The following is a 26,206-nucleotide window of genomic DNA, read 5'->3' on the forward strand; positions in this document are numbered from 1 at the left end:
ATGTATTTACTTTATTTTGATAAAATCCCGATAAATCATGACATTCGTGTCAAATATTTCCAAGAGATATGAATACAATCAGCCATATATCACAATCCAAGGAAATCGTGATTTTCCACATGTATTCATAGATTTTGAACTTCTTATATACCGAGCAAGAATATGTTCTCCTTACAAGACACCAGGAGCATTATTGGGTATGTTTATTAACTCTGGTGCCGTCGATTTTTTCGGCGAAAATTGTCACGTATAAATTTTCTTATCGAGCGTATTCTCGTGATGATTTAAAATATGGAGTCCGGATAAAAAGTCTAGAACTGTTTATCGCCGTCATCCGAAAACCGGGAGAAAATTGCCGTGGAAAATTGTGTAAAGTAGCGATAACTGTTTTTAACTTTCAGGTAAACTATGTAATTTTACCTGTGCGAAAGATTAGTCACACCCGATGTTTATACTTTAGTTGAATAGAGCAAATTTCAGCTGTGCTGTTGTTATATGTATTTATAGTGCTGAGAAGCCTTTGCAGTGACGACAGTGCATACACTGAACCAGTACTTGACGGCGTGTATGTACGTGTGTACGTGTGTACGTGTATGTAAGATAGTATAGCACGTTGGAGTAAACTAAATGCCGTTAGGATTTTAGGATTGACCATCTATTTATTGTATCGAAAGAGGTTAGATGTTTATCTATATTCTCATCCGGGTGGATTAATCGTTCAATGGACATTTATCAGTCATTCTGAATTATGAAATGAGGGTTTTCGCGTTTAGATGGTACCCTGATAATAGAAGGCTCAGTGAAAAATGTGTTGGTTATGATTTTAATGAGAGATGGATTTAAGATTGCTGAGAAACGTGAGCATTTTGGCCGGCATCGATATCAGCTGAAGTGTGAATTTGTATCAGTCATAAGATGATACATGGTGGAAATATAAATAATTGATAATTTTAAGTAAAAACGTGGTTCAATTGTGAATATGGTTTTTTCGTAAAGGGTTTTTCTGTGCGTTTCTCTCATATCATATTCTAATGGTTTGTGGGGGCTGATTGTGGTTTATGTGAAAAATCCATCAATGATTAAACCTTACGAGTTAATGGTTTTTTCATTTGATACAAGTGATATAGCTTAACCATGTCTTTTATGCCGTTATTGTTCTATTTCTGCAGATTCGTAAGAAACGCCGAGCGCTGAATTCCCCCCTATCTTCAAGTATCTAATCGTGGAAGTGGATTTTAACTCGAATTTTATCGAAAAATACGTGGCGACTACGCGGATCATAAACTGGATTAGGATTTATTTAGATTGTGACATTCCGAATAATTCATAGAGTCTGGATTATCAAAATGTTGTTCGAATGATATACGGTGAGTTGATGTTCGTATTTTGAGAATTATTATTTTCAGGAGATTTTTGTGTAAAATGTGTAATGTACGTATTTCATGTATTCTATTCGCTGAAGTAATGATATGAATACTAGCGTATTTCATGTATTCTATTCGCTGAAGTAATGATATGAATACTAGCATATTTCATGTATTCTATTCGCTGAAGTAATGATATGAATACTAGCGCCGTGGTCAAAATCATCGATACGATAAAATCCTGCTATTATAGAAATTCGTTCGGAAATAATTAGTCAGATTTGAAGGAATTTACGCCAAGATCAAGATCCAGTCCTATATATGTTGACTCCAGGAATCGAAGATCGGAAATGTAATTTAACTTTTGTAAGTTTCAAGAACGTCGGAACTGGATCTAGATCACGAAACAATTTCGCAGAATGGTTTCAGAAATGTGCAAAGGAGTTACAAATATGTGTAATTAAGATCAGAATATAATTTCATCATCGCCATCACCATGTATATATATATATATATATATATATATATATAATAGCTAGCAGTGATAATTAACAATTAGACTTTTTTGCGATGTTGTCTGGAAGCTGTATGTACTAACATGTAATTACCCTCGATTCGAAACTAATTAGAATAATTGGGCGCCCGGGTTAAGAACGAACTTCTATTGTTCTACTGTTCAATCAGAACGTGATTGCCGCATTTTTTTTAACGGACCAATTCGTCGAGAGTTAAATGAGCTTTCGCTCAATTGTGCTGATCTAAATTATCATTTGGCGCGTATTTACCGAGAAAAAAAAGTTTTGGTTTCTGGTAGGAAATCATCGCTGACTTATCTATCAACGTCTAAAAAATTCCTTCAGCTGATTCTCAATTAGACTGACTGATTACCTACTTAGTTCTGGATGGACTGTGTGGATTTAATTCAGATGAAATAGGATTAGAAACTAACACTTAATTAAAGAAGATTCTGTAGAGGAGCCATGTAAACTGGGTGTGAAGAATGAATATGAGACAGACGCAGGAGCTTTCACTACTAACATTAGTAAAGGATGATGTTCGTGTGTCAAATAAGATAATTAACCTATATATTACTGCTCATCTAAGAAGCTTCTGTAGACTTCTATGTACAAAGACCTTTGCATCGGGAATTGTCTTACAGTCTATCCATAGTACACAAGCTCTAGTAGCTGTGTGATATTGTTGAGGCTACGAGCATGAGCATCGTTGAGATCTTGTAGGCTGAGGGCTGTTTTAAATATTATCGATGAAATATAATACATTCGAACAGATGGTTTTACTATATTAAACATGACTGAATAAAATATATGTCAAACAGATTTTAGTTCGATCAGATCGCGACTACATAATCTGCGTATGTAAAGCTGGATATAGGATTAGCTTATTTTTGGTAGCAAGCTGGCACCAGAAAGAAACTCATTATAAACTGAATGAGCGGCTGACATTTCAGGTTTTCTGATCGAAGAAATGCTAGTTATCAAATTTACTGTAACAATTGATTTATATATTTGATTTCAAATTAAGTCAAGGCAATGAAAAAACATATCAGTTTTAAAGTCAACTTGAGCTGAATCATATTTCTCAAGTACAACCTACGCTTAACTTTATGGTTTCGATAATTATGATTGATGATTTCGGTCAGCTGATCGTTTCTAGAAAGGTGACATAACTTTGACTCGTTGCCAATCTTGCGTTGAATACCTCAGGTGAAAAAACCATGAAGTATTTTATGCCTAAACCGGTTGACTGAATACGGATGACTAATAAAAAAAGACAAGTCATAATTCCAACATCTAGCGTAGCATGTTGAGATATTTCCCGATTGATTGTAATCTTTCTCATTAAAAGAAGATCTATTATCATCAGTCTTCGAATTAGGGCCGTCTTTTATAAATTGTTTTTGCATAGCCAGCTTTTAGTAATTCAATAATTTTCATCGCTCGACAAAACATCTACGACGTCTTGATGGTCGTACATACCTCAAAATGGGGATTGACCCTGATATTTATTCGATTGGTAGATTTCATTTGATTTTCATGAATCCAATATCTTATTTCGAATTATGTTTCTTTGCATAAAATGTTTTTTGTCGCCAGCTGGTCTCGTGCTTAAATATTGGGTCGAGTAGTTATGAACATTGACGTAGATAAAAGGTTTATAACTTCAGCAAATACATCTTACACGCGCACCGGTGTGGCCTGTACAAAAAGAGAGTTAAGATTTTATCCAAACAATTGATTGGCACAGAGGAGGCTTTTTTAAAGGATTTTCAATCATGATGTAATGTAGTGTTCGTAGATCAAAATCAGACTAGAAAGAATTCAGGAAATCTTGAAGATACAAGATAAACGGTAGAATGCATTATGAATCGTTCTTATTCGATAAATTTTCTCAGGTTTTGTGCATATATTATTTCATTACTAAAACAGCAAAAATTCATAAAGATTCTAAATTTTTGCTAACAGTCATTGTCAGAAAAAAGTGTGGCATTCATTCACGTCAAAAGATAACCATTTGCCAGTATAACAGATTTCTCTGTTTGATCGGTTAATCTATTAACTAAGTTGAACCTCATCATTTACGAAGATTCCTAATTCATGCGTTTATTGAAAGGTGGCGCTAACGAGTCAACGTCTCTTTGACTCGCGTGTTGTTGGTACAGTCATCGCGCCGATAGATGGCTGCTACGTTAGCTAGAGTATGGGAGATCGGCAATTCAATGCTTTATTCAAAGGTGGTGCTGATAGTCGGTATCCAATCAGTTCCTTGATGCTTCAGTCATTACAGATAGAAGATGGCTGGCTGTTCGGATAGTGATCAGTAATGATAATTCACCCATCCTCTACCTTTATTCAAACCGATACACATAGATCATGAATATTAATTTTGTCTTTACATCGCTGAATCGATGCCCAATTCTTTCCACGCATTATAATATTAGTTCCGACAGTTGTTCATAGATGGCGGATTGGATTTGAAAAATCGCCGAGATGCGAAGAATAACTCTTCTGGTTCCTCCGGCCAATAATGGCTAAAGACAATATCTATTACCGGTACAGCCATCCAGTCTACTTTATCAGAGATCAAAAGTGCTTTTAACTATAAGTAGTTTTCATCGACCGTTTCGGGATTAACGAAGGCCACATTATTTGGCTAACGTCATGGCGTATTATAGCAGTTAGCTTTAAGCCCTCGTCAAAGTTCGAATGTCTTGAGGACTTCCGGTGTCCGTAGGCTGCGCAAGGCGGCGTCCCTGGTAATGACAAAATCAGCGTTGATGTACGTATTGAATGTGTTCGTTTCTTACGTCTAGAATATCAGCGTAAATCATCTATAAATGAGATGTCGGCTTGAGCGTATGGGATATGACGTCCTTGGACTTAACGTTATCGACCCGAAATAGATTTCTGCGTCGCCGAATTACATGAATCAATCATTTTGTGAATTTCGGCCAATCTTGTTATCACCGGCTTACATGAAAAATGTTTGGGTTACACATTATTCGATATTCAAATTATGTCCGATACCTCCAGGGACCGCACTTCGCTCGCTACTAATACAGAGCTGCCCTGAAAATGCCTCGCTGTCCCTGGTGGTGGTATTATGATGCTATTGAAAAAATCTATTGCTGTCCCTGAAACAATATTCTACTGTCCCTCTCAAAAATGTTCTAATTCTACATGTTTCCATATATATGGTCCTTGAAAATTTGCTATTTTGGCCCTGATGTGGTAAATATAGGTTGACAAATCTGTTGATAGATTTTTTCCTCAGGACTTTCGTAAGATTTCCTAAGATCTGAAAATTTAACCTAGATTAAGATTATGAAATAAACCCATTATTGTGTGGAAGAGATTCTTTTTAGAAAACTGTATTTTCCTTTCGCGTACGTCTTTTATCGACGTTTAAATCGAGAATGTTACAACAAAATTGAATAATTGGAGAAACTATAGCGTTTCGTGGCGGCAAAAAATCGTTGAAGTAAAAAAAATGACAAGTTAACATTAGCGCACCTGCCGTAGTAATGGGTATTAATTGATTTGTAATCGTGAGGCCTTTGAAGAAAGTGAATTCCTTAGAAATCTCGTTACAAAGGATATTAATCCCTCTATTCCTACTAAGTGGCACTCAAAGGCATTATCATTGCGGTTGGGGTTCTTCTTTCCGATATTACAGGAGGGGCAGAAAAACTGGGCGATCATTAATGCTAGCTTATGTGGGGCTACGATGGATACCGTTGCTACTGAGAGGAAACGCGAGGGATCGCAGCCCAGCTTATATCGGTCGTGCTTGATTTCCAGCATCTAGCAGGATATGATCTACCACCAGTTGCTTCCCTGCTTAGATCTGGCTACCACGATCACTGACAATGGTCATGTGACCAATCAAAAAATCAAGCTCATAGCTACATCGAACAAAGGAGACCGCTGAACACACAAGCGTTTTTGGCCTGGGCCAAATTTGATCCGACCAAAAGGTTGGGCCAGGCCCGACCCAAATTTTAGCACAGGACACGTGTGAAAGCGCTCTCTAATTAAGCACGTGCCACATTTGAGTCGGGCCTGATCCATGCCAATTTGGTCCATGTGATCGCGGCTTTATGCAATTCAATAAGCGTTTAGTTTGAATTTGAAAATCAAGTAACTATTAAGAATACATTGGCAGCCTTTAGGATTTGAACCTGATGATTCTTGATTTATACAGGAACAACAGAATGGAATGCAAATAGCTTTGATGGCTTGAACGATCTGAAAATTTAACCTAGATTAAGATAATGAAATAAACCCATGATTGTGTGGAAGAGATTCTTTTTAGAAAACTATATTTTCCTTTCGCGTACGTCTTTTATTGAGACATTCTAAGATAAAAAGTCATTTAAATGTCTTGCAAAGGTCCCCTTTGTTTTTTAACATGCAGAGTAAGATTTTAGGACTATAGATTTGATAGGATTCATGACCTGATACATTCATTCTTTTTAACGCGTATTTTCAATAGAGTTAATGCGCCAGAAAATTATTCACCATTGCTAAAAGACTAACGCTATAAAATTTGCCCATAATACGGAACCCGGGGCGAAAATAATCTAAATTTTGCTTTTGCCGCAGACGACAGACAGTATTTAAACCAAATTAAGTGTTAATTTATGATCGAATGACAAAAGAATAATTTTCTAGTCGGGCTACTTTACAAGCACCGATATTAGTCAGGCTTCGTGCACCGATTTCTCAGATACAAATTCAAAGTTATTCGATCGGAATCATCTCTGAATGCGGTGAAATTCCCACATATTTCATGACAAATAGCACAGTTTTCTGATCCACTAACCGAATAATAATTGGTTCGACGCTTTAACATTTTAACACTTTTAACTTATAGCGAAGACTAGGTTTTCATACATGTTATAGAATCATACAGCACAACGTACTGGGAAAAAAGCGATACACATTGAAATAAGATTTAAACAGGTATTTGAATTGGTACATTCAACTCTTCATATTAACAGTGCTGATCAATTTTGGTATGATGCTCCGGAATTTGGTATACCAAATACTGTGAATTTGGTATAAACTTTCCCAACGAAAATCTTGAATATTACTAAAATGATCAGCTGGGTGGAATAATCTGGTAATATTTTTCTCCGACCAGTCAATGGTGAGAATATGTATGCGTTCATTTTATGAACTTTGAGTAAGAATTGCACGATGATTTTCTCTATTTCTGTCCGCCTGTCACATGGGTGGGTTCATTCGCAGTTCTAGGACAGAAATGAAATTACAATTTGTCGCATAATTTGAGTGACACTTCATCCTTTTAGAGTCGCTGATGACTATATGCGGCTCGTAGCGCTTACAGCCATCCGACCGTTTTCATTCAGAAACTGAGCTGATTTATCTTGTTTTTACGTCTGTCTGTGGTCATTCATTTGAACGATGATGAAAAACTAGCTTTGTCTTTACTATCGATTGGAGCATAGGAATAATTAAAGCTGATGCATACCCGCTTGGGAAATCACAATTACTTGCCCCCCCTCATCAGCTGAATTGCTTGCTACAAAATTTTCGTCCTGTTAACAAAGACAGATAACGATTGATTGAAGTTATTCCGATAGATAGACATGTATATATCATGCTTGCTGAAATTCGTTTCGAGTTTAGCTACTTATTGGTCGGACTAAGAAATGACCACTTGTAGTTAATAGCTCCGTAGTTAGTTGCGACAATCTCCAAGTCTTCTTTAACTCGGCTTAGACATTTTCATCGATAGATCCTTCGCCGTTATCATTGTTTAGTTCATATCATCAAGGTTGATCAGAATGCAGAGATCTCGCGCGCTACTTTTGAGGAGCTCATCTCGTTTTCAAAGGCGATATTTGTTTTGATCCCTATTTCGAGTTTAACGGGGAAATATTCAAAGCGGGCAGAAGAGACGCGCGGCGCCGCCCGTCAAAGTAGAACCTTTAAGCAATTCTGAAACTGATGACATCCACGTGAAAACTCGTTCATGAAAACTGTATTCAAAGTAAAACGAGAATAAATTGATTTTACAGAATTTTTTATCCATTACATATATATATATATATATATATATATATATATATATATATATATATATATATATATATATATATATATATATATATATATATATATATATATATATATATATATATATATATATAATCTCATCTATCTATAGATAACCGGAAAAGTCTATTACGTCGGGATTAGCGCGCTCAATTTTCACCGGATAAAATTGCATGTTCTCATTTAGATTGGATGTCTGATGAAGTCTATGGCATCGTTCGTTCGCCTGACGAGAGACTGACGTTATGGCCATAAACAAGGATCAATAAAAACATGAAAATCAACACTTCTATTAACCCCCTTTATCCTCGAGGCCCATGCAGAACGGTGGAGGACGTCTACATTATTATAGATTAGCGATGAGTATGTCGTCGGTTGGATAAGCTTTTGATAAATGGATGCGCGGCAAGTAGACCATCATCATCATCACCGGGGAAGAAGAGCGACTGCACAGTTTGCCAAACTTCTGCCCAGACTTACTTCTTCTGTATTAGAATCCGGCGGTATCGATTTTTTACGGATCAAACCAATCAACGACTCGAGACCTCTCGAGGAAAACATCAGTCAATTAGGGTCTTATACATTCCGAGAACGGATGAGATCAGTTTTGGTCGAATCGGCCCACTCCTCGCCTCTCGTAAAGCTTTCGAACGCGACTTCTTACGGAGCTGATGAAAACGAACGTTGATGTTTTTGCATCGTGCAAAATCTATGCCACGTCGAACTGAATTTTAAATGAAATTTGCATGCCCCGTTTGAAAATCTATATTTTCAATCCATTTTTAGATCATCAAAGTTATCTTTGGAATTCTTTTCAAGCCGTTTTGATTATCGGATAATTTGAGCGTGGATAATTCGGTATTTGTCTTTTTTTATTTTCGCATCATTCTATTTGAATTTAATCGGCCGTACGCATCGAGTAAATTCCAAGAAACCTGTTCGGCAACTTTCGAACGAAATAAGTATGCCGTCATATATGGCAAAATGCGTGGGAATACAGTTTGCATTGGCTTGTTCAAATTTCTGGTGTCCCGTTGCGGGCGGTACTTTTATGATTTGGGTGCAAAAAATGCGGACTTCAGTACTAGTAACGTGAAATTAGTCTCGTATTCAGAAGCTTTTGTCTTCGAATTGTCCGACTTTTATACAGACTACGACGAATACCATGTTCTCGCCCGGTTCGACAAAGCTGTCTTTTTGTTTGGTTGTCGTTTAGCGTATTCGCTATATAGGTCTAGTGCCCGGGTCTCCTAAGTAAAGTTTACTATGGCTTCTAAACTTTCCCACAAATAATAGACTCGTAAATAAAAGTCTCGTGCTATCGTGCGAAAAGCGGGCCGCTCGCAAAACTACGTCTGAAAAATTGGGAAATTTTAGTATGAATTTGATTATAGGATTCTTTAAAAGCTCTTAGAGATAATTATAAGGTAAGAAATCTCATAGTCTATTATTGAATTCAGACATTTCATGCACATCATCAGTGTTTTCCATATGCTGGGATTTTAAATGGGCTGCATTCATTGTTGAGTTATGGCATTGTGGCTGTTGAAGTAGCAAGGCTTTCGATCCCCCTAAATCAAAAATACAGAAAATTTTAGCTTAATTTTGGTTCAATCTTCTATTTTCACATTAGGGCAATGTGCCCTTTCATTCTCGCATCTACCCCTCTGAAATCAGCCACCCTTTACACCAAAATTAAGCTTACATTCATTTTTAGATTTATAAGCTTATATATTCGAAGATTGGATTGAAATCATCATCTAATACTAAGCATCGAACACGGATATTAGTCAGAAATTAGAAATTCAGCATCATGGGGTATGATGTGTGCGGTTCATCAAATTTTCATTTGGATACACAACACTGCGTCGACGCATATCATTAATATGATATACGTACTAAAACACACTAGATTCGCGAATATATCAATTATTTCGCGTTAAAGATGACGCGAAACGAATGGTCGTCTTAATCTCGAGGAGATTCCCGCAGCGCGAGGGACACGAACAAATTTATCATCATTTATTCATCGAGGTTTTCCATAAAAGTCGATGTGCACGGCTGACAAATGGCTATGTTTCGAACTCAAGCAAAATTCAGCAGTGACTTACGAAAACAAGAAAACTAGAATGTCCAATGCCTACTATTTTATTCTCAGTGTATTTAGTCGGTTATTTAGTTCTTCTATTTGAGAAACATCAACGTTACTGAGCGCTCAGTGTTGGTGATAGATCTGCCATTCAGTCTTCGTTGGTTCTGTCATCAGTTGTGCTAAATGAGCATATCAACAGTTTCTTGAAAAGACCGTTTTGCTTCGTTGGTCTTTGTCTAGTCGAGTTGATCATAAATTGGAAGTACATGTCCAATAATTCCGATACAAAAGATTTGCTAATTTAGAGCTAATCTTTTACTATTTTACTATGTTACTACGATCTGCAGGAATCATTACGGCATTGAAGAGGAAGAGAACAAATGTACCGCAGATTGTAATTGCATAAAAATCAGTTTCAATTGATGTAAATGTGCTATGAGGCACTTCACCTACCTTCCATATGTCGCAAATAGAAAGTAGGATACCTGACCTGTATCCTTCTGATTCTAATGAATAATGTAAGGAAGCTGTACCAAATTTATTTCATATGATCCTGATTATCCTTGAGTTCAAGGAATACATCTCATTTACAGCCATTGAATTGGGAATAGATTTAAAAAGTGTCCTTAAAAATTCTATCAAGTTATGGTATTTTAAAATGCTTCAATATGAATTGCGTTGTTTCGCCATATTCTGGAATACCTCTCGAGTGGCGCTTTATCAGACGAAGTTTTCTAACATTTGAGATGCTCTTTGTCGGCTTAGAACATCATCATCAACATGTAAATGAGTTTGTAATGCTGCTCCTATTACCTGAGAACATTATTGACAAGTAGGAATTCTTTTGGGTATTTTGCCGAGTTGGCAGCGGTGTGAGTGCATACCCAACTATCATTTTTGAATTGATGGGGGGCGTATTTGACTGCAGCCACGATCACACTGAAACGAGTGGCCCGGGCCAGGGCCAAATTGGCACGGATCAGGCCTGTTTCATATTTAGCCTGTACCTAATTAGAGTGCGTACACACGAAAACCACTCACTAGATGCTAAACAATGCTTAAACAAAGAGAAGTGATTCATTTCCGGAACCAGTTGCAATTCACAAGTCACAATAATTGGACCCACACTAAAATTTGGCTCAGTCGTGGTCCGATGTTTTTGGTACGGCTTATTGCAATGGCTGGACTTTGTATTGGAGGAATGGAGCTAGTACTTTGGTCTAAAGGTGATGGTTGAATTCACATCAACAGGAGGATGGACATTGCTTCATCGATGACGTGACTACCAATGGGCGGAGTGGAGCTGGAATGACTGGCCATCCTCATCTACGGCTGATCAGATCTACACCATAGATCAATTGAAGCGTGAAAATCTGGGCGTAATTGAAACTCGCTATTATTGCACTGATCATACGTGAGCTGCAAATATCTATATTCATTGTATCATTGTTTACGACGACGAGGACGAGTCCGGCGGCGCCCGCTACATGGCGGAACGATCGATTATTTATCAGCCTCGGCTTGCGAGTTTTATCGGGGCTGCGACCTGCTTTGACAGCTTTGATAATTGGACGGATCAAATGCGAACGCGTATTTGTGATCAGTTTTGCGTGGAAGGAGATTTTATCGGCTCTCATTTTCCACCCACCTGCTTCGCTAGTTGTTTTCGCGTTGGATAAATGATTGTTACGTGTTGTAAACTCGCGGTACGATCCGTTCAATCTGAGTGTGTCTGTTGATTTAAAAAGCTTCCTCACGGGGTAAATGCCCGATGAAGATGTACGTTTTTTACGACCGCGATGCTAGAATGCAGTTATCGGTCGCTGTAGATGGAAAAGAAAGAAAATACGAATAGCTTATCGTCACCTTTGTACACAAATCTACGCCGCATGTGGTAACTGATGCAAAGTAATTCATCTTCATAATCGAATGACACGTTTTTAAGGATCTCGCGGGTGCTTGATTGCATTAGGGAGTTGACGGTAAATAAAGTTGACTCGGAATCTGCATCGATATTGAGTTAGTATTTACGTGATGAGGCGTACGACGATATGACAATAATTGAACGCCGATAGTCGCTGCTGCCGCCGTATATCATTTCATATTTGGCGTGAGAGCAAAACCTGCTGGTGTCAATACCAAGCTGTCCGTATTCGGACCTGATTCCGTTCTGCGCAAACAGTAATTTGGAACGAACACTTTGTGTAGTCGACTGTCTGCTGTTTGAATTAAGCCGCACTGGTTCTTTAATTAACTAAGCAGAATGAAGACACGTCATGAAGCTTCATCAAAGAGAAATAATATGCCAAATTAGAAAAATGTTCCAGAAGCATTTCAAAGGTTCTGCGTTACAGACTTTTGACATTTAAGTTAAAAAAGAGATGAAGCAATTATGATGGATTGAATTGAATACAAGCTACGCCTTTGAATTGTCGCTAATAGTTAAAAGAAATCAGAAAACTTAATTGACTCGCCTGAGCCAAAATGTTTACCATAAGATGAAAAGGATCTCTTGGAAATTCGGCACATCGGTCAAGCTGGAGAATAATCTACCTGATGTAATCTAATATCCCCTCAAGGAAAGGCAACAATGTGGAAATTTCGCAAAACTATCCGGCTACGTACCGGGAGTGTTTGCTCTCGAACGAGAGTGTCAACATCGCTACAACTGTTCTTGTGCAGCACTACGGAGATATAACAAGATCGAGAAACTTGCGAACTGTTGTAAAGTGATGTATCGCGAGATTACCCAGAGCGACGAGCTAAACCAATTTTCAATTCGTGATGAGCTTAAATTTTCCTAATGATTTCGCGAATGCGAATGATAATATCGAGGCGAAGTTATTCATCGATCTCGATACAATTGGTAATTTGATCGATATTACGAAAGTTAACTTTGCGTTAGGGAAATTGGCTTAAATCGGTGTTAACAAAACGCGCTAAAGTGCTGCGGTTTTACACCTGAAAATTGCGTATTCAATTCGAACATTGTCGTCGTCGTGTATCGCGATCTACCTGAACAAGCGCGTTATGCATAATCCAATCAGTCGTAGAAAATTGGCTAATTTTATCTCGTCGGCAACATTGCCGGGTCCGCGCAAATCGTTGAATTCAGATCGGCGCGTCGATCTGATCGCGCGTTCCGAACATCGCAACTCGATTTCAACCGAATTATCAGCTGTATGCAGAAAACGTCGGGCAAAATAGCGGCGTCTTGTCGCATTCACGCTCAATAAAGCAAGGACGTTTCAAGTCTAATTGAACGCGCTCGTGTCAAAGTAAGGTTACATACATCCGTGATCGCAGTGCAAATTTCCGTCTTACTCGTCATCGCCATGTGGTCCGTCTGTTAGGCCGTCAAAAGATGAGCCTCGTTGCGTCATCAATGATTGAAAAAAATATCCCTGCATCATCATCGTCATCATCAAAGTCTATTCATTTCATCAACTCGTGGTTGAAATATCGCGTGATCGATTTCGTCGCGTCGTTAGAAACCTCTTCGTTGTCGTTTCCAAACTGACAATCATGCTTGTGCGGCTTTATTTTGACGGTTTGCTGATTAAGCACTTGTGTCGGGAAAAATGTGTCATCACGTGCGTGAAAATGACACAATGTTCGTGTATGATTTTGCGGCGTATTAAGAAAAAACTCTGATCTGATCCGATCATCTGAGATTCGGTCTTAGGAAAACTCGTATCACATCGCGAGGTTGAGTCTCCAATTCATCCAGGACTCGCTTGTTGCATCTCGGCTACAGTCAGGTCACCTGAGATCCACGATCATTTTGAACCGACCGCTTAAGTCATTTGGTGTGTACATCGCTGTACATTGGCTACGACCTTACGATCGGTCATAAGTGCACTCATGTTGCAAAAATCAGCGACTTCTTCCCGATACCTTATAACCCAACAATTGAGTCGTATCTGATGCTAGGTTTGGAACAATTGGGTCGCATCTTATGCTTGGGTTTGAACAATTGGGTCGTATCTTATGCTTGGGTTGGAACAATTGGGTCGCATCTAATGCTTGGGTTGGAACAATTGGGTCGCATCTTATGCTTGGGTTGGAACAATTGGGTCGCATCTTATGCTTGGGTTTGAACAATTGGGTTGTATCTTATGCTGGGGTTGGAACAATTGGGTCACATCTTATGCTTGGGTTGGCGGTGGCTACCTGATTTTAGAAGGCCATGCGATCGGGCATGCGACTAACTTCTAGCAAGGTCTCATTATGAAGCAACTCGTTTCAACAGAAACTTGAGTTGGAAGAATGAAATTAATGAAGATACTCGATATCGTCTCTGTTATTTTACCTCGCCTGATATTTAAGTAAATGTGACTGCATAAGGTTTTTAATGATTGTCGAGTGGACTACAGAATGAGGCGTAGCTTTTATCTGCTAGGTTGTAGCTGTCAAACAACGTAATTTTCAACTGTTGGATTAATTCCGTTTTTGCTGATCACGTTTCATTCTCTTGTCAACGCGAGAGTGCTTGCGGGCATCTTAACTTCATCAACGCAACAACAGTTAATTAACTTCGCCGTGAAAAGCTAATATTTCTAATTTCATCCCTATTGATTATAGCTGTAATATCTCAATTTTCGAGTCGAACCGGAGTCTCATCTGAATACAACGTAAACAAATCTGATTGGGGATGATGTGGACAAATCTGCCGGATCTGAGGCCCAAGTCGAACAGGATGGCCGCTGACGTGGAAAACTCAGGAAATCAGAAAAATCTAGAAAAAATCAGGGAAAACTTGGAAAACTTGTATAAATCTATTGACCACATGTTTCTTTATGAATACGTGATTCAATGAAAAATGAATGAATTATAACATTTTAAACATAGAAATTTTTCTGATTAACTTGCGGGGAATTTTGCATAATCAGATGTCAGGGAAAACTCGGGATTTGAAAATGGGAGGAAAGTGGTCACCCTGTTGAACCGCTGCGCAGAAACAAACACCGGGCATGGATTATGTAGGATTTTAGGCTTTGACATTCTTGGCGTTGGCACCGGAAAAAAGATGACAGAGTATGAAAATTCGGTTACGCCGTGAATAATCCTCGCGTCTGGCGCAATCATCCATGAGCAATAATTCAGTAATCAACAGCTTGTCACCGGCGTAATCGAGAATATGATGACCACCTTCCAGGAAGTGTATGGGCATCATCTGTAAATTTATATGATCAAAAAGAGCATCATCATCATCCGACGTACATTATGGCATTGCTGGAGATTTTTATGGATCAGTTTAGTGACTTATAACTATTGGTGATGCCAAACTAGTCACCGGGATACCCATCTTCAATTTCACTCATCAACTTCAATGATGAAGTGCCCAAATCCATGATTTCCAAATTTTGATTCGAAATTCTGCCCGTAAAGTTACATAATTGCGTATTACCAAAAATACATTAAGAAGATATTTTTGGTATTACTTGACGTCATTTAATAGTTGCTTCAGTCTAGATCAATCCTTTTTAAATGAATTAGCTGTATGGAAAGCTTTTACACCTCTTACCACTAATATTCAATGTTTGAGGTCAATATTCGCTGAATATTTTCGTAATTGGCCGCGATCGTGCGGCGTATAAAGACTTATCGCGTGATAGAGAACTCGCAAGAATTAGCCGGCGATTTTCTCATTTCCACCAGGTACATTAGAGAGGAAACATTCGCCTTAACGATTTCATGAAATAAGTCGAACCCGTCGGGACATTACGTTTGTACCTTCTTCTCTAGCGATGGCGTGACAGCAGACGAATGACGAACGGTGAAACGACGCGACAAAGGGAAAAATGTCGTATGCAATATCGATCGCAGTTCGGCAACGGTTTTGGTGTCATTGCGATTGTTTCGCTTTGAAAGTGTCAGCGCCGGTAAATTGGATTCGCTAAATATTTTCACCGCGGTCATCGTCTTGCCGTAACAGGCAATTCATTAAATGAAATGTCAGCCACGTCATTTATCGTATCAGATTTGTAATAATGCGGCGACCGACCGCGATACGGCCGGCGTTATTGGCGTAAACAATAGGATGTCGTAGTCGTCGTCATCGTAAGCTGCGCTTCGCGGTGCCACGTCGCGGCGTCGCTTTATGAAAATCTCGTTTTGATTTGCCGGCGATCTCCGAGGGGTTGGAATACGCCGAGAAAAACTGCGGGACGCGTCCGCCGGGAATCGTCGTCAATGTTACGATCAGGTCGTGTATGCAACGCGCGTAATATCTCTGTTGGCTTATTTCGCGCAGTATATCGTCTCTCTCGTGTAAACTAGAAAAATGACCGTCCATTCCTCTGATTTATTCGTTTTCGCATCCAGGTGATGGATAAGCTATCCCCCACGCGACCTTGACCTAATCTTGTCCAGTAACTGGTCAGTTGTAAAGCGGTGGTGGTATTTTATTAGATATTTACATCTATACGCGAGATCGCGCTTGCGTAATCTGTAATCGCTGCAGAAATGATGAACATTGCTTTATATTCCGGTTTAACACCACTTCCCCTGTCCCCCGAAACGAGACACAACCGGAATTTCCATAATTGCGAATTCCGCATAAATAATTCATTTGCCGGGTGTGATATTGTAACGACTGTTTGCTGAAGTTAATATCAACATCGAAAATAATGATCGCGTTGAAAAAACTACAAATGGCTTCCGCCTGCATCAAAGCATCCAAGCGAGCATTAAAAAGCCAGGATCCAGTCTTAAGTCTAATGAACACACTGTACATCCATCTTCCCCTACCTTGCAAACAAGATTTTTGCTTTTTTGACCCGGGCCGACCATCCATGCTGGTGTTCCTCCTTGACACTGCCCAAATTTAGCCCAACCAAAAACCACGGACCAGGTTCGTACCAGGTTCGTACCAAATTGTAGCATGGGTCAAATTAATGGACTGAAATCAAAATCTCGAATTGTTTCCGGAAGTGACTCACTTCTTAGTAGCCCCGGGCCAAATTATCTCTTTAGTTTGCAACTTGAGTTACTATTGGACAGCTGGGGCCAAGAAATCTTATGGCTTAAATTAATAAGAATGTACCAGCTCTTACGAAAAAATATTTCTTGTCACATTTCTGACACAGAATCATCAGGTTCTTATTGAAGAAGTTGCGCGTTTACATGGCCGGTCATCTGACAGACAGGTCCACATGGATCTCATAATCAGTCTGACATACAGCAGCGCTATGAGGTTGATGTTAGGTAACAATTCTGTCATGTCATTGCATTCAGGTTCCTTGATAATTTCTCACATGGCTGCTCTACTCAATTAAAATGTCTGCGCTGTCTGCTAGTAGTTTTAATCGAAAATCAGCATATTACTCACCGATGGCGATTTATAGTAATGAGTTGATGTTTGCTGAACGCAATGTTTGACTTGTTATAAGCGTTGTTTGGTTTTCTCAGTTTGTCAGGCATTGTTGTAGTTGGGTACCTGCGGGAGATCTCGAGGTGTTGGGTCATCATCATAATTAATGATTCATTTCATTTCAAATTACGTTGGAGTTATAACTGAACTTGCATGTAGTATGCCTACACAAAGTTGCAGCGTTTCCTGCCCAAGATGCTAATTTTGATTGGTTGAAATAAAAAGATTTAGGTCGTCATCTTATACAAATACACAATGAATCTGTGATCTGGGGACAATGACTAAAGCCCAATAATGCAAACAACACAGAGAAACACTGAAACACAAACAGGGAATCAAAGACATTTGATCTCGGAAACACTCCCTGAAATCATGTTTCTTGTTTTTTTACAAAGCCCAATGCATGCAACAGGGAAACATGGAAACAGGAGACATAAACATTTTTTCTGAGCATTTCCCCATATCATTTGTATTTATGAGAAACATGAAACATGGTTTCATGAAACTTTAACCTAAGCTTTAATGCACTTGTTGCAGGGAAATGCTCAGAAACATGTTTCTGTCACCTGTTTCCGTGTTTTCCTGTGTCATCTGCTTAAGGCTTTACAAGTAAGAGGTATGAATGGGGTGGGTCATGGCCGCCGCTGCTGCTGCTGCTGTAGTCAGATATTGACGCAGTATTTGCCAGTGCTACTTCCCCCTACGCATTTGATCTGCGATGTTGTGACTGATTGAATTTTCGTTGATGCTGATGAAATAGACGCAGCTTAGCTGCTTGATATGCAGGGTAGCAGTACGGACCTTTAATAGAACAATCACTGATTCTAGTATTTCTGACTATGACATACGATATCCTGTCTGCTTATGTCGTCTTAGAAGAAGGGGTGACCAACTCGTCCACCTCAGTTGCCCATTCGTTTGCCCTATAAACCGAAACCAAAAGTAATGGCTTGATTGGGACCAAAATACAATCCTTCATCACCTGATATTGGTTTCCGATATACTGGTAGATACATATTTAATGCCTGTCTGAAAAACTATTTTCGTTACTGACAATGTGATGTATATAGTTGAACGATATATCTATTGTACGATGAATTATTAAAGATGATGATTTCCCCGAAAATTTGGTGAAATACTTGTCTGGAAGTGAGAGACGCTTATGAAATATTAAACACCCACGTTAGACATAACCGTGTTGAGTGTTATATAATATATGTGATCTGAATTTTCTAATAAGATCTCGAGTACGGGTGGAAAGTAGCTGAAAGTGAAAAGTCAACTGGTTCTCAACAGCCACTTTCTATCGCTACCTTGTGCTGCACGAACATTTGGCAGGAATACGTAATGCGCTAAGAGCAATGGAAGTGAAACTATCTGAAATTCTAAATCTTACGGTTAATATATAAAAAGACTTGTCACATGAAGTCGAAGTCATGAAGTCAAAGTCTTAGCCAATAGATGAGTAATTTGATGTTTGTCAAGTTTAGTGACCTCATTGATGTTTTGCAAAATATCTATATGGACAGATATGTCGATGATGGAAAAAAATGCACAAGATGTCATCTTTAATGGCAATTGGCTCGGTGAAGAGGTGCTCGTATGGATGTTAGGAAATAGGGTTATTGAAGTCGAGGATAAGAGGAACTTGTATTTCGCTGTACCATAGCTAGCCAGTAAACTAGATCATGAAGTGTTCTCTTGGTGTATCATACATCATTATTTAATATGATAATATATGTCATCATTGAGAATACATTTACTGATTATCATCAAAGGTCTTTAGACAGGGCGGCCACCTACCTGGAGATCAGGGAATAGTCCGGAAATTTTCTTTTCTTGAAACAAGTCGGGATTTAGTATAAAACTAAGCTTAAGAGGAAAAGTCGAGGAAATCTTTTGAGATCATGAATAAAAGTTTCTGTGTATGTTTTACATATTTGACTGTGCTTGTTGATTAGATTCAATCTTAGTAGATCAAGTCAGGGAAAACAATGTGCATGTCAGGGAATAGTCATGGAAAAAGCATGTCTGAAAGTGACCACCCTCATAGACTCTGTGCACGATTATCTAAAGTGAAGTGATGATATGATAGATTTTGAAATATCTTGAACCAAAATGATATTGCCTAATGATCAAAATTGGGGATCATCATGTACAGATCAGTGAACTATAGGGATTTTACTATTTATGAAGGTATAGCACATGTAATTGAAAATTCTATGATTGGGATAGGGGAAGGCTTAGCTGCTTTGAAAAACGCATCTCTGCAGGCTGTGTTCAAACTTATTCGATCCGTAGACATTAAGATTACATTGTTTAAAGTATAATGTATAAAGACATCGAGGCTACATTCTATTTCATAGCTATATATGTATGAAAGGATAAAAGTTTCTGATGAAAATAATTACGACTTACCTTCATCACTAGGGTTCAATCTTCCGCGTATCATTCGCCCCTGAATTGACAGACATATATCAGGATGTTAGTTTTCTAGTTGCGAAAACGACGCATTCGTCATCGCTTTATTTCACGATGAAATGTCAACAGCTCGTCGCGGCGAATTGTTTCGATTAATAATTAATTCGTCGTTTGAATTTGACGAAGCGTCCGTCCGTGCCCTCGCACGCGCGCGCGCATCCACGTGTGTACACATGCTCTTAAACTACTCGCACGCGCCACGGCTGCTAGAACTGCTTTCGCGTCGTCCGTGTACTTTTGGAGTGTAGAAGACGACATCTTTCTCATCTCTGCAAAGAGACGTTTTGCCGCAAAACGCTGGAAATTGTCACCTTGATTTGATTCAGCGCGAGAATACTACTACATCGGCTAGACAAAAGCGTCGACAACGGTTACCCCTCTGGAAAACCAGCGTTGGTGGTGTCGTTTGATTGGCCTATCGCAGTTTCTAAGCTCGTTAATATTCATAAGCTGGCATGTGTGATGGAGTCTGGCAACATTTCGTGTGTCGGTTAGCGCAGTTATGAGAACGGTTGTTCTATCATACCGGATAAAGTTATATCAATTAACGTGTATTCGATGATTTTGACCATTGGTTGGTATTTGAGTCCGGATTTAGGTCGGGTTTAACTCGTGTTGATTGCGGAAACCGGTATTCTATTCACGCGCGTGTGTATGTATGATAGCTATATAACCTAATAGTTCAGAGCCTGAGAGTTTACTACTCTGTAATACTGTTGCTCTATACCTCAGCAACTAGGAATATCTACATCACCGAGTCAGTCTACAGATGTTGTTCTGTAAGACGAGAACTCAACGGAAAACCGTTGGATGCTGAGTTAGTTAGTTTCATTGTTGCGGTTGATCTATCGGGAGTCATATACGGGAGTCATACGCGTCGGGCGGTCGTGCAGATATAACTTAACACTGTGATCGATTCCGATACTGAAATAATTGGCGCGCCGATTTTTTGGGATCTATCGTAACTGTTATCGGCGTTTTTCTAAACCTAGCGATTGAATATCGGGATTTTACGTGTGATAGTGATATCTCCTGCGGACTGGTCAAACGAGGAGGAATAAAGAAAAGAACTTTTTTCCGATAGAAATATTGATATAAATTGGTCAACAGGAGCGCGGTAATGTAAACGAACGTGTTTTGATGTTTGTGTTTTCATTTTATCATTGTATTTAGGCTTCTTGATCTAAAACTACAATGGCAATGCTGTCTGTAGGCATGTTACTCCTACCATTTGTCTTGTTGATGGTCAAGACAACCCAAGCAGTCGGTAAGTGTTGAGCTACTTTTTTTCTTCTCAGTCCAGCATGAAGACGGTTATGACAGGTTATTTACTCAAAATAAGTGATTCTGCAATTATGGTTAATAGATATATGAAAAGTACCAAGCATTGATCGCTATATAAAAGATTGATTTTTATCCTTTATCATATTTTCTTCTCTATCAGTTGGCACATTTTGTTGAACAAAGATATCATAAGCTATAATTGCAGGATTTTTAAACTACATTAAACATTCCCAAAATATGTCTGAATGTATTTATTGATCATGTATGTGGCATTATAATCTTCGTTATATGCTTTATTGTTCGGCGTTGATTTCAGTATATATAAATCTTTTGCGATTTTCAGGAAAAAAAATAACTCAAATTCCTTACGTATGTGTACTGTCTGGTGTCGTCTATTTAGGTGGAATGCCGATTTTTTTCAGTGAGAAAATCTGGTTCATATTTAGAACCGTGAATGAGAACGTCTATATTTTTTTCTCCTTAATAGCAGTATCGTCAAGAGGTCCCTGTAAGAGCACTGACTGGAATGACAAATTTCAACCAAAAGATGTATTGTTTGCCATACTTGAACTGTGAACTTCTTATGCAATATTTTTTTTCAAGAATTGGAACGCTGTTTGTTTATCTAGGTTTTAGGGCCATTCTGTGTGCTTAGTATATAAACAACGAGATCGGCTTCTCGATAAAGCTAATTGACTTGAAAACTGCTCCTGTACGTCGTGTTCAATAACCTGCAATCTTTACCTCACCAGCGCTCTATTATATACGGAATGTTATATCAGTGGATTATCTCGCCTAGAATAGATCCCCGAGAAACGATTCAAAACACTACTACACAAGATCAGTTTGCAGATTAAAAAAGAACTCCGTAGGCAGACGAAAACCATTATCGAGTTTACTCTGGGTGTATATGCGAGATTCCGGCCCTGATGAAAAGTGTGGGAAACAGGCTAACAGTTCCTCACCGGGTTTTATGAAATACTCTATGTAAACACATTAATACAGGGTTAATCGGGCCTACAGCAGCCGTAGCTTCGCACTGAATTAATGATTATTCCGAAATGAAGATTATCTTTAACCTTTAGGTCTACAGACGCTGTAAGATGAGAAAAACTATTTCTGTACGCGACTGCTAATTCAAAAAATTAAAAAAATTACTGTTGGTCTTAGCTGATCAAAAGAACGATGTACCTTCAGAAAGCGTATCTGTATATTGATTTACTATTCTGATTGACATTTAAAGGCATTTGATTTGGTCGTGTACAGGGACATCATGTTACATCCAGATGGAAAATAGAAATGACAGAAAATCGAAAACGAAACTGCACGCTCGCTGAAATCGTTAAAATCAAACTTTCTGCGTAGATAGTAATGAAATTTGTTTCGTGAGCGTAGTCAATATTTGTACCTGTTTAAACTGACTATGCGGCGCTTTCGTTTAATCTCATTTGTGCCGGAAAATGCTTTTTGTCGAAGCTTACTGCCCGTCCTAGCGAGGCATTTCCGAACCCCGTTTTCAGAAGCCGTATTCGCTGAAAAGTCCATTACCGACTTAAAAACGTAGAGAAGACATCGATGTGTCAACAAAACGTCGCCACACATACACACATTGGATACATGTGTCATAGAACAATTCTGGATATGAATTTTGATCCAATATGAGTCGTTGACAGAACGCAGCCATCCACAAGGCCTAGCTTTCACGAATTAACACTCGGGGACTCGGCGTTTTTAAAAAGCATTTGTGAAACGAATACTTAATTCCCTAAATTTCCCACAGGCGTAGTTCGCTTATTTTTGTCCCTCGAAAAGGAATCTGAATAATGAATATATCACCGGTCGTGTCGTTCAGAATCGCTACAGTTCTGATATAATCCTGGGGCTGCTTTGACCCTTAAAGGAATATTAAAGTATCTGTGCTATAAAACTATTTTGCTTCGTAGCCACCCAATTTAGCCCCTAGGTTAAGCACTTAGCTTAGGCCACCTTCGATTTCCTAGAGACCAATCCCTCATTTTAATTCAATCTTCTCTAATTTAAGCTAACAGCGACTTATACTCAGTACAATATTGACGTCACCTCAAGTTTCTCTTCCGTTTCGAGTGCTAACACATGAGTGGATACAGTTTTGAATAATTTAAAACATTCGTTGCATTCATCAATAGTTCGTGAAGATCAGATTTATCGGACTGGTTTCGAGTTCAAACTCTCGTTTACGCAATATCACCTCAGAAGATAAAGATAGCTGGAAGGAAACTTTTCATCAGCCGGAATTTTACGCTGACATGCATTTGCAGTTTATCTACCTATCAATGACCATTAATGGCTGCCGGGGCTGCGGCATACTGGTCATAAAATGGCCGTAATCTTCATTCATGGATCAGAGTTTTTAATGCGGGATTATGGACAGTGCAGCACAGTCAGAATTAAGTTATAACATCGACTTTAGGCGTATTGATAATTGCTAGCCGGTCTGACCATCTGGTACAAAAATTCTCTCGAGATATTAGTACTTAGGCCCCGTTATTGGTTTTTTTGAAGTGTTCTACGAGTCGTAGATGAAAGATCCCCTCAGCTTTGTAAGGTGGAGTTCTTAGAAAATCGTGCATTGCCGGATCAGGCTGGAAACGTCGACACAATGAAAACAATAACCTTAGGTTTTTGTGTAAATGAATATCTATATAAAATGTTCATGTTTATCGCTGGAAGAATGTCTTTCAATACGTCTAAAGTTCCGGAATACATTTTATCGGCGGAAATACTCGGCGAACGACTAAAGGAAATTAGTTTTGAGTTTCTGAACAAAGACGTGCCCGTGCGGGGCTGCCATTGCTTCGCGTTATCAACTAACTTGTCACCATCTCTTTGAAGGCCACAATATGAAATTCATGTCGTTATCTCGAATCATTCGAGATAACTTGCTAAAAACTGGCACCATATCTCGACTGTTTTTCACGGTCCGTACGACTCCTTGATTCCTTAAAAACTCCTTCAAATCAGAAAAATGCTTGAAAAATGCTTTTCAAGATGCTTTAAACTCCTTTAGTTTGAACAATATGCCCACAACTCCATTAAAACTCCTCAAAATTTTTGAGGAATGTGGTAATAAGAAATTGTTATCCAATTTGTAGTTCTAAAGTAGACTATGCCTTAATTGGTATAGTTAGGACCAGGATCTATTTTTTACCCAATTAGGTGGTTACCAAATTCGAAACTGAGTTTATAGGTAGTGTAAAGGATTAGAATTGGGAAAAACCATCAAAACAGTACCAATGTAGGAGAATACAGTAATTGGGATGTAAAACTTAGACCTCAAAATTTAGAATTTTCTCCTTGAGAACTCCCTATATCCAGGACTGCGCGATCTGGAGGGATCATGTTTATGGTACAGCGTAACATTTGCTGCTGTATGATGAAGAGTGTGTGAATATTCTACGACGCTGGACATGACAGTTATGACAAGACATTATCGCGGAGTTGGAGCTGAATTTGGCATCAGCGCGTCGTCATCATCGTGGTTTGTAACGAAAGAGACTGACAGACGACGGCGCCATATAGCGTAATGCAATTTCCTTCGGGCGAATTACCGATGACTAGTCGAAGGGTTTCGAGACGATGGCGAAAAAAACCATTGTGAACCGTAAGACGATAATGAAAAGTAGTTGATAGTAACCGCAGTTCTTTTGATGTTTAATGCTGTTAATGGTACGGTTAACCTTTACAAAAAAGGCTTTGGTATGAATGGTCCTTCATCAAGTGATCATGATATAGGCCTAAGCCATACGATTACACGAGCATTTTTGGTCCGTGCCAAATTTGGCCCGGAATAACTGTTCGCACAGGTGCTAAATAGGGCTGTGCCTGTTTGGCCCGACCAAAAACGTCAGACCAGGTTTGGGAAGTGTCTCACTTTGCTTTGTTTGATCATTTGTTCAGTATCGATTGAGTGATTAATGTGTGAAAGCGCTATCTAGTTAGACATTGGCCAAATTCGCCTCCGCTGTGCCAATTTGGCCCGCGCCAAATTTTCCATATATTGAGTATATTGGTGGTTTAAGCGTGTAAGGCTGTGTTCATGTTTTCAAATGGAAATCCTCGGTTAGGATTGAGAGACAATGATTGCATGTATAGAGTTGATTATCGTGTCATTATTGCATTTCGATTGCTGCATCGCTCACGTCCGGTAATCCTGATGGAACTGCGTGGCTGTTTTCTTCTGTCTGTATATCATCGCACGTTGATTACAGTGGTCCATCACGTCCTAAGTCCGCGCATAACGAGATGATCAGACGTTTGATGACCCTTATCCCTCATCTACCGCTGAAAATACTGAATTTGTTTGCGATGTTGAGAGATTTACACCGGAAGGTTCACCACCACCAATTCTGACGTGTTTAATTCGTCCCACCAGCTTTTTTCTTTGTTGACTAGTTAGAAAGAGACTGATACTTCTTTGTTTGTCAGGGCTTTGCCACGAAGAATATGCCAATGCAGTTACGCTCAGAATAGTTGGAATCTTCATGGAATCAAACGTACTCCAAAGTCTGATGAATCTTTTACCATTTGATTGAAATTGGACAGATGTTCTAATAGCAACTCTTTCATAATTCAGTTAGTTGCTGATTACCTGAAATCTGTTTCGCAGGCCTGACTCTCTCCTGAGGCAGATCATATTCTTCCTCTGTGCACTGTAGTCAGTTTGAGTGTATCACCTGGTTTTCATCAAGAGCATCTAGAGAAAGTGGGGCTTTGTAGATTCTTACAATAATTGCCAATACTATCTTTAGCTTCTGCATCATAAACAGCCAGTCTTCTCATTCTGCATTCTCTCACTCTTCTCTGCTCGCTTATGTTTGAAGTACACGCATTGCCTGTCCGGTGTGAGATGGGCACTGAATTGTAAATATCAGAAACTTTATGAAAGACATCGCTGTTAACTTCTTTCGCCCTGTGGCTGATACACAACTACAATATGAGACTTTATATTCTTAGAATGATGAGTCGAAAC

General features: G+C 39.0%; 1 protein-coding gene across 1 annotated transcript in view; it reads left to right on the forward strand.

The window, feature by feature from the left end:
• The first annotated feature begins 568 nt into the window (after nucleotides 1–568).
• The window catches only part of LOC141900523 (receptor-type tyrosine-protein phosphatase delta-like), a 135,809-nt gene continuing 110,171 nt past the window's right edge, over nucleotides 569–26,206 (forward strand). The window contains exons 1-3 of the mRNA XM_074787445.1: nucleotides 569–676; nucleotides 1,170–1,367; nucleotides 21,088–21,181. Coding sequence (XP_074643546.1) covers nucleotides 21,109–21,181 — 73 coding nt within the window. The 5' untranslated portion in view covers nucleotides 569–676; nucleotides 1,170–1,367; nucleotides 21,088–21,108. The remainder of the gene's footprint in view (nucleotides 677–1,169; nucleotides 1,368–21,087; nucleotides 21,182–26,206) is intronic.

Source organism: Tubulanus polymorphus, chromosome 2 (assembly GCF_964204645.1).
Source record: "Tubulanus polymorphus chromosome 2, tnTubPoly1.2, whole genome shotgun sequence".
NCBI classification, from domain to species: Eukaryota; Metazoa; Nemertea; class Palaeonemertea; order Tubulaniformes; family Tubulanidae; genus Tubulanus; species Tubulanus polymorphus.